Raw genomic sequence first — 8,556 nt, forward strand, 5'->3', positions numbered from 1 at the left:
AAAACAACCAACACAAAGAGCTGTCAATTTTTGGATAAGAAAACATAACAAAAACATTAGACAACAAGTTATGCCATTGCACGTATGAGTTTTCTTTGCGAAAAGAAAACAAATATAAGAGATGTCATGTTGATTCTAACAGGGTTTATATATGAACAATCATCGATGTATAATTTATAAACTTGCGTCACTATAATATGTTTCGTCACCAAACCTGGTTGCTAGGTAGGTTACTTTGGAGACGTACGTATTTGTGTTCTTGAAGGATCGCCATATCGTAGAAAGGTTTTTTGTCAAAGGTCTGGGATGCATGTCGTGCTTGTCCACCGCACACCAGAGGTGGAACCTATCAATAGAACCATTGTTGATCGATCGATAGAAGAAAACTGCTCAAAGTTTATTAGCCAAAGAGTTCAGAAGAAGTTGAATTAGATGTCTAGAGAGCTAGATTAATTTGAGTCTGCTAGCTAGGTTTCGAAACTCTTAAATAAAGGTGTGTTCTAGGGTTTGTATGTATAGAAGTTTAGTTTTGGTAGGATCCATGATAATAGGACTCATTCGAAATTTGAAATTTATGTTATTTTTTTAGAATGTTTTGAAATTGTTATGATAAAGAGAAAACTTATGACATGATAATTGGTGATTGGTGGTAATTGGCTGTTAAATGAAGGAGGAAATCAAGTGGAAGATTTGGCCAACTACGGTAGGGGAAATTATTATTTGTACCCGGAACACCACCTGTTTTTTGTTCCCCTTTAATCTTATTGGTCCACGTGTTTTATCTTTATTTCTGATTGGTGCTGGTCCCCACATGAATCTGAGTTATATGATTGGTCGGGTACAACACCTGGTAGTGCCACGTGATGTTCCAGGTACAGAAAATAATTACTCCTATGGTAGAATTATTTTAATTAAGATAATAAATTGCGAATCATATAACTCTCAAAAATATTGAGCACGCATAAACATAATTGGTAGTGGCAGTAGTATTTAAACAAAATTGGTATTTTTTTCTTTTGTAAACTTCTTACACTTCCACTACCAAACCCTATTATATATACACCTTCTTCAAGCTTTCTGATTCTGCAATCTGCATGAACCCCAAACTCCAAAAACCCCAGGTCTTCATCACCTTGTCCAACTTGCTCATCACATAGTAGTACTCAAACTGGCATTCTCCACTTCCCACTAGTTCCTACTTCCCAAAACGTAGGGTGACAGTGACAAACCAGCCAGCCTTGTTGAGTTTCAGTGAAGTAAACTCTTTCTTTGTTAGTTATAGCACCGAAAACTCTTAGTGTATCCCTCACAAGCTTTCCAAATTCTTACTAGTGTGCGTTATATTCTTTGGCTTTATTCTTCTGTCAACCCAAGCCAGATGGCATAACCATACCAAACACAGCAAGCACAACCACCCTCACAAGATTTCTTACATTTCACAGCCTCCTTCCTCTTCACCTGGACCTGCTGCTAGCTACAGTCCTCCTGAACTTGAAGAGCCTAAGAATCCATACAACTCCACACCTGGTGTTTTCGATGTTCGATTATTTGGGGCTGTTGGGGATGGCCAAACAGATGACACTCAAGCCTTTAAGATGGCTTGGGACACAGCATGCCAAAGTGAATCGCCAGCAAAGATACTTGTTCCGAACCATCTCACATTCATGATTCATTCCACAATATTTACCTGTCCCTGCCTTTCAGGCCTGGTGTTACAGTTAATAATGTACTAATTTTCTTTCACTTTTTGGCCAGCTCAAAGTGAGAAAAGACTAAATGTTAGTCCGTTGGGTACATTTGGTAATGTGAATTAGGTTGATGGGGTTATAGTACCACCTGATGGACCAGAGTCCTGGCCAAAAAACAACAGCAGGCGCCAATGGCTCGTTTTTTATCGAATCAACGAAGATGTCGCTGCAAGGGAGTGGTGTCATAGATGGGAGAGGAGACAAATAGTGGCAACTTCCCTGCAAACTCCACATGGTATTTTGTTTAAGTTGTTCATATTTGGTCTTAAACATTTGGTGATCTAAGAAACTGCTTACATTGATCAATTTTTCACAGGGGGTAAATGGAACCACCTTGCCCGGACCATGTGATAGCCCAGTTGTAAGTTTCAAATTTTTTGTTTGAAGTAACATCAGCTAACTATATTATTGAACTTTGATTTAATATGATATTGTATTTATGCAGGCCATTAGGTTTTTCATGAGCTCTAACTTGACAGTACAAGGTCTTAGGATTAAGAATAGCCCCCAATTGCACCAGTCTCTTGCTTGTTGGAGGGTAATCCTAGAACTTTACTCAGCGATGAAATAGACCACTGCTGATATATCAGTCCATGGTATTCATCTTAGGTCTGTAAAGCAATTAGAAATCTATAACTAGCTACAAAAGGAATTAGGAATCTGTCAGCTGGATTGCAATTCTAATTGTAATTGTGTGATTATAGAGGAGAGATGTTTTATGTGCTCCCTTTCATATATATAGAATCTATGTATTTCTTCATGTTCTTGTCGGAGAGATGGGTTTTTGTAGCTTGTATTTTAGAAAAAGTATTCTAGCTCTGCTGTAACACATGCATGATTTATAGGGAATGTTGAATAACTATTTTACTTGGGAAAGTTGAATAAACTGCAGTAAGAATATGTGACAACAATGTATATCAACGTACTAATATGGGATGCAGTCCCATATATGTGAAACCAGATAAAGAAGTATATGGCCTGGACCTTGCAATTAACCTACAAAGAATTGGATGATGCGAATTTAAGGCTTCGATCGAGCTTTAATATATTTACCATGTTAGACAACCATGCACTGTAAAATCAAACTAGCTACATAACGAACTTTTCAGATAAAAGTATCTATTATCTAGCCATTTATGGATGCCATTCAGAGAGACTAGGGTAAACGTACTACCTTTAGTTTCCTTTGCTTGCAGTCAGTGCACCTTAAAATTAAGCATATAATCGGTTAGCAATTGAGACACCATGCAGAGCAGGCATCCACATATAGCTGTAGTTTTTTACCAGTCTCGATCATGTTTGTCAAGTTGATGCATGAGAGTGAGTGAAGTTAAGAGGGTAAATTTGTCGACTAGAAGAGTCAGAAGAGCTATTGGTTTTTTGGTGTTGAAGTGGAGAGGAAGGAGGGACATTCTCTATAGCTTTCTTGCACGCGCAGTCTCCGATCGAGTAGAGTCTGATAAAGTGAAAGCTTAGGTCGGTGCACGGCGGGATAGAGTCCAATGCTCACCCACCAAATTTGCATTTTTCGTCAATCTTGCTGCATTGCACCCGTGCAAATTGACTGAGTTTAACTGCAAGGGCAGATTTGTCATTTTCCTGCTAGGGTAGACGCAGAAACGAGGGGAAAATAGGAGATGAAAGCGAGGGTTTTGAGCTGTGAGGCGAGGAAAAAGAGTAGACGCACAAACAAACGAGGATCGAAACAGAGTTGAGGTGAGAGAAAATAGACAACTCCTCGATTCATAGTCATAGGGTTGAAATCCAGGAACACACAACTGCATAGGGGGGAATTGAATTCTGGATTTCTGGTATTACTTTTACGACCCTTGTACTTATGTGTCGTTCATTCAATTTTGAAGAAGCACATATGGGTTCTGGGATTTGTTCCATTGTGGTCGTGCTTCTTAGTTGTTGATGGGTTTGAGTTTGTTGTGGTCGAGTCTGGTATTGCTTTTACGAGTCTTAAATGACGTTCATTCAGATTGTGTATAACTGTTGACAGCAAGATTTATCGTTTATATGTGTCTATGCTTGAGAAAAGAGGTTGTTTTACATCTTGTATCGAAACTCAAGTATACACTGAATGTTGAAACTATTGTCAATAGTTGAGGGTTGAAACCCAGGAGTGTTTGGATCGGGCATCCGTCTTTTGCTTCAATTATATCACTGGATATCTGGTAATACTTGTACCACTCTTATTTCTTTTGCCTGGAAACATTGGCCCTTTTGTGTCTATCATCCAATTCATGTCATTACGTAATCGCTTTCGTCATTGCAATTGGGTTGGATAAATTTGTTGGCATATTTATCTTGCGTGAATTTTGAGGTCAATTAGCTGTTTTCTGTACATTTTATGATGTTTCATTCAATTTTGGAGAAAAAGATTTGGATTCTTGGTTTTGTTTTATTTGGAATAGGAAATATGGAATTGTTTTTTGTTTGTTTGTTTATGATGGGTGTGAGTTTGTTGTAATTGATTGTCTAGAATTTTATTCCAACTGAAATTGATGGAGTGATGTTATGATTTCCGAGCTGATGAAGATGTTTTCTTATCATTGCTTTCTCCAAAACATCCTTTGTGATATTCGTATAGATAAAGCTATTGAATTTAGAGAAAGTATAGAAACAGAGAAGAATTTTAGTTTACAGGAATTGTGTTGTGCTTACAAAAACCTTATTTATATGGTTTCAGTCTAGGACAGATCGATGCATCTTTATGTGGATGATCAAATCCATCAAGGTGGTGGCTATGCTCATTTTATTGACGTTGATAGACTTGGAGGAAAAAGACTGGGATTGCGAAGGATTTCTCTGACTTTGGCAATGATACTTTCTGGACTAAAACTTTTTAGCAACATTTCAATACTGTGAGGTAAATCCCTGGTTTCCATACTATTGTTTTGTAGGCAATCATTATAACTTGTCATTAGGAAAGGAGATGTTGTTTAGTAGACAATCTAGAAGTATCTCGCTTGATGAAATCTATTCCATGCATGCAAGCATTGTGAAAACCTGCATTGCTTGCCGAGTGCAAAATTTCCTTAAGTCCATACCTAAAGGACTTGTCTTGTCTAGTGGAATTCAGAGGTGTAAAACAGAACATATGGGTCTTAATGATGTCTCTAGCAGGAGCCATGGGGTCTTCGCGATTTCTCTTTCCACACTCCTTGTGAGGATGTTTACAGGGCTGTTGTTACTGGGTAGTGGAACCTCATAGATTGTTTCTAATACTTCTTTAAGTAGCTTAAAAAGAGGTAGCTGAGATTATCATATCAAAAATGGAGATATAAGCGTATTTTAGCTGCTAATTTGATGACTATGAGATATGGTACTGATTTTTATTTTTTTATTATTTCAATTGTCTTGATTAGGGAGCTGTGGTGTCTCAGAATTGTTTGTCATCTCTATTAGACGAAGGTATGCTAATTTGCTCCCAAATGCACTATTTTCTTTAATCTGAATTTACAAATGTCATTACTGATTCTTTTTTACTTCTTTGGTTTGTATATAACTTGTGCAGAGCTGAGAATCTCCATTCAGAGATAGAGAAAGTCTTATGTGTTCTCCCATATAGTTTTGTCTGGTATGCAATGGTGTCATCCTCATTGACCCCTACCGGCACCGGAAATGCCCGCCGGAGCTAAACCCTCGAAACCCATTCCCTACCTATCATTGTAGATGAAGACTTCAACACAAACTTCTCATGTTTTCACTCTGCAATGCCCTCTCTCTCCTCCCCATCTCTGACTCTCCCCAAACCTAACAACAAACACCTCCTCCCCAACAAAACCAAGCCTTCCTGCCTCGTCCAATCCATCCTCAGCCTCTGCTCCCAAGGCCGTCTCTCCCAAGCCGTCTCCTCCCTCGACCTTTTATTCCGAAAAGGAATCCGCCTCCCCACCAAGGCTCTCGCTTTGGTGGTCCAGCACTGCAGAGACACTCGCTCACTCCGAGACGGCAAATGGGTTCACTTCTATTTGCGCCTCACCGGGTTTAAACGCCCCCCATTGCTTCTAGCTAACCATTTGATTGGGATGTACTTCAAATGCGGCGATGAAGTTAATGCACGCAAGGTGTTCGATAAAATGCTTGTGAGGAATTTGTACTCGTGGAACAATATGCTCTCTGGGTATGCCAAGATGAGGAATCTGAAGGAAGCCCGGAGCTTGTTTGAGAAAATGACCGAGAGGGACGTTGTGTCCTGGAACACCATGGTGATTGGGTATGCCCAGAGTGGGGATTGCGATGAGGCTTTGAGGTTTTATAGAGAGTTGCGGCGATCGGCGTTTGGGTTGAATGAGTTTAGTTTTGCAGGGGTTTTGACTGTGTGTGTGAAGTTGAAGGAGTTGGGGGTTGTTAGGCAGGCTCATGGGCAGGTTTTGGTTGCTGGGTTTTTGTCGAATGTTGTGCTTTCGAGTTCCTTGGTGGATGCTTATGCCAAGTGCGGGGAGATGGGAGATGGCAGGAGGTTGTTTGATGAGATGGGTGTGAGGGATGTTCTGGCTTGGACCACGCTGGTTTCAGGATATGCCAAATGGGGTGATATGAGATCAGCTGGTGAGTTGTTTGATATGATGCCTGAGAAGAACCCGGTATCATGGACATCTATGATTTCAGGGTATGCTAGAAATGGGTTGGGGCATGAAGCGCTTGCATTGTTTGCGAAGATGATGATGTTTCAAGTCAGGCCGGATCAGTTTACCTTTAGTAGTTGCCTTTGTGCTTGTGCTAGTATAGCTTCCCTTAAGCATGGTAAACAAATTCACGCCTCTCTAGTACGAAGTCATTTAAGACCCAACACGATTGTTTTGAGTTCTCTTATCGACATGTATTCCAAATGCGGCAATTTGGGGGCCGCAAGGCAGGTATTCAAGCTCTTGGGTGATAAGCAAGACACTGTGTTATGGAACACAATGATGTCTGCCTTAGCACAGCACGGTCATGGTATAGAGACATTGCAGATGTTTGAAGACATGGTCGGTTCAGGTGTAAAGCCGGTAACGACCACCTTTGTTGTTATTCTCAATGCTTGTAGTCATTCTGGTCTAGTCCTGGAAGGGCGTAGGCTTTTCAAGTCCATGACTGATGATTATGGCATTGTTCCTAATGAGGAGCATTATGCTTGCTTAATTGATCTCTTGGGTCGAGCCGGATGTTTTGATGAGTTGATGAACCAGCTCGAAAATATGCCATGTAAAGCTGGTGATCAAGTTTGGAATGCATTACTTGGTGTTTGTAGAATCCATGGAAACACAGAACTAGGAAGAAAAGTGGCCGAACACCTTCTTGAGCTGGAGCCTCAATCTTCTGCTCCCTATGTTTTGCTTTCGAGCATATATGCTGAAGAAGGTAGATGGGAGCTGGTAGAGAAGGTGAGGCGGCTTATGGATGAGAGACATGTGAGGAAAGAGAGAGCCATTAGTTGGTTAGAAGTTGGAAGTAGGTTGCATGCTTTCACTGTATCAGACCGGCTGCATCCTTTAAAAGAGGAAATATACTCAGTTTTGAAACAGTTAGCTGACCAGATGGAAGAAGATGCCTCACTAACTAACCTCGAGAACTAGAAGATTGATGACTTGTTACTTCGCAGGGTGGTAAGGAGAGAAAGTGACAGTATTTGTCTATTCAATCTTCAAAATTTTTGTAACATTATATTCTTAAGCTACAATTTCAAATTCTTTAGATTTGAATCTCCAGAATGACATACATGTGACTGCCTCTCTCTTTCTCGGTCAGTGAGCTTTGCAGCAAATCCACTTAAACTCCTTTTGTAACTTCTTGTCAAGAAATTTGCAGCGGAGTTGCTCTCGACAACTTTTTCAAGTAATCCAAGGTGGTGAGACAATGGTTAGTACACCACATTATCAGGAAGTGAACCCAGGTACACAATATGGACCTTTCTGTCTTCATCTATGGCCTTGCACAAGAAGATACTCAAAAGTATAACAGTGGGGAAAATATAAGAAAATAGGATAGCTTCATGCTTAGCCATTGTTTTCAATTGATGCTCTAAATTATTGCTAGTGAAGACTGCTAATACTGAGATTCATGATGTAGTACCACGTCCATCCAAATTTGTTTCTGGCAAAAAATCACAAATGGTCATTGACTTTTGACCCATTAATCACTTTACTCACTCACATTTCAAAAATGTCATTTAACTCACTCATTTATGATTATGTCTCTCACTTAACTCATTGCCGTTAAACATACCGTTAGGAGCCGTTAACATTGAGTATATTTGTCTAACCACATAAAATATTTCTAATTTATTCTTAAATTTATTTCTGTTATTAGATCATTTTTCAATTTTGTCTTGAAATTTCTATGAAAAAGAGTAACTTTAAAAAATCTGAAATTATTCTGAAAAAATATATTATTTGTAGTTCTTTTTTTTTTTCGTACAAATTATTTGTAGTTCTTTTAATCGTAATAAAAAAAATTAACTAATAAATTAATGCATATTTAACTTATTTGAATGTTATTAAATTATTTTCAACTTTAAAAAAAAATTCTGGAATTTCTTTTTCTTTTTGAAAGATTGGAATTTGTAATACAAAAAAAATGTTTTAGAATTAAAATCTAATGAGGAAACAACATTGTTTATTTTTTCTCAAAATAAAAAAATAATTAAAAACTTATTTTTTGGTGGTTAGACAAATATACCCTCGATGTTAACGATAACTAACGGTTGGTTTAACGGCAGTGAGTTAAGTGAGCGAGATAATCAAAAGTGAGCGAGTTAAGTGACATTTTTGAAATGTGAGTGAGTAAAGTGATTAATGGGTCAAAAGTCAGTGACCAT

At 38.8% G+C, this 8,556-nt stretch overlaps 1 protein-coding gene across 1 annotated transcript; it reads left to right on the forward strand.

The window, feature by feature from the left end:
• The first annotated feature begins 3,484 nt into the window (after positions 1-3,484).
• Positions 3,485-7,474, forward strand: LOC101292158 (pentatricopeptide repeat-containing protein At2g21090-like). The gene is made up of 4 exons (XM_004288298.1): positions 3,485-3,559; positions 4,444-4,623; positions 5,123-5,168; positions 5,272-7,474. Exon 4 carries the CDS (start codon positions 5,471-5,473, stop codon positions 7,313-7,315), a length of 1,845 nt encoding a protein of 614 aa, XP_004288346.1. The 5' UTR covers positions 3,485-3,559; positions 4,444-4,623; positions 5,123-5,168; positions 5,272-5,470; the 3' UTR covers positions 7,316-7,474.
• Positions 7,475-8,556: the final 1,082 nt, after the last annotated feature.

This window comes from Fragaria vesca, linkage group LG1, assembly GCF_000184155.1.
Source record: "Fragaria vesca subsp. vesca linkage group LG1, FraVesHawaii_1.0, whole genome shotgun sequence".
Classification (NCBI taxonomy): domain Eukaryota; kingdom Viridiplantae; phylum Streptophyta; class Magnoliopsida; order Rosales; family Rosaceae; genus Fragaria; species Fragaria vesca.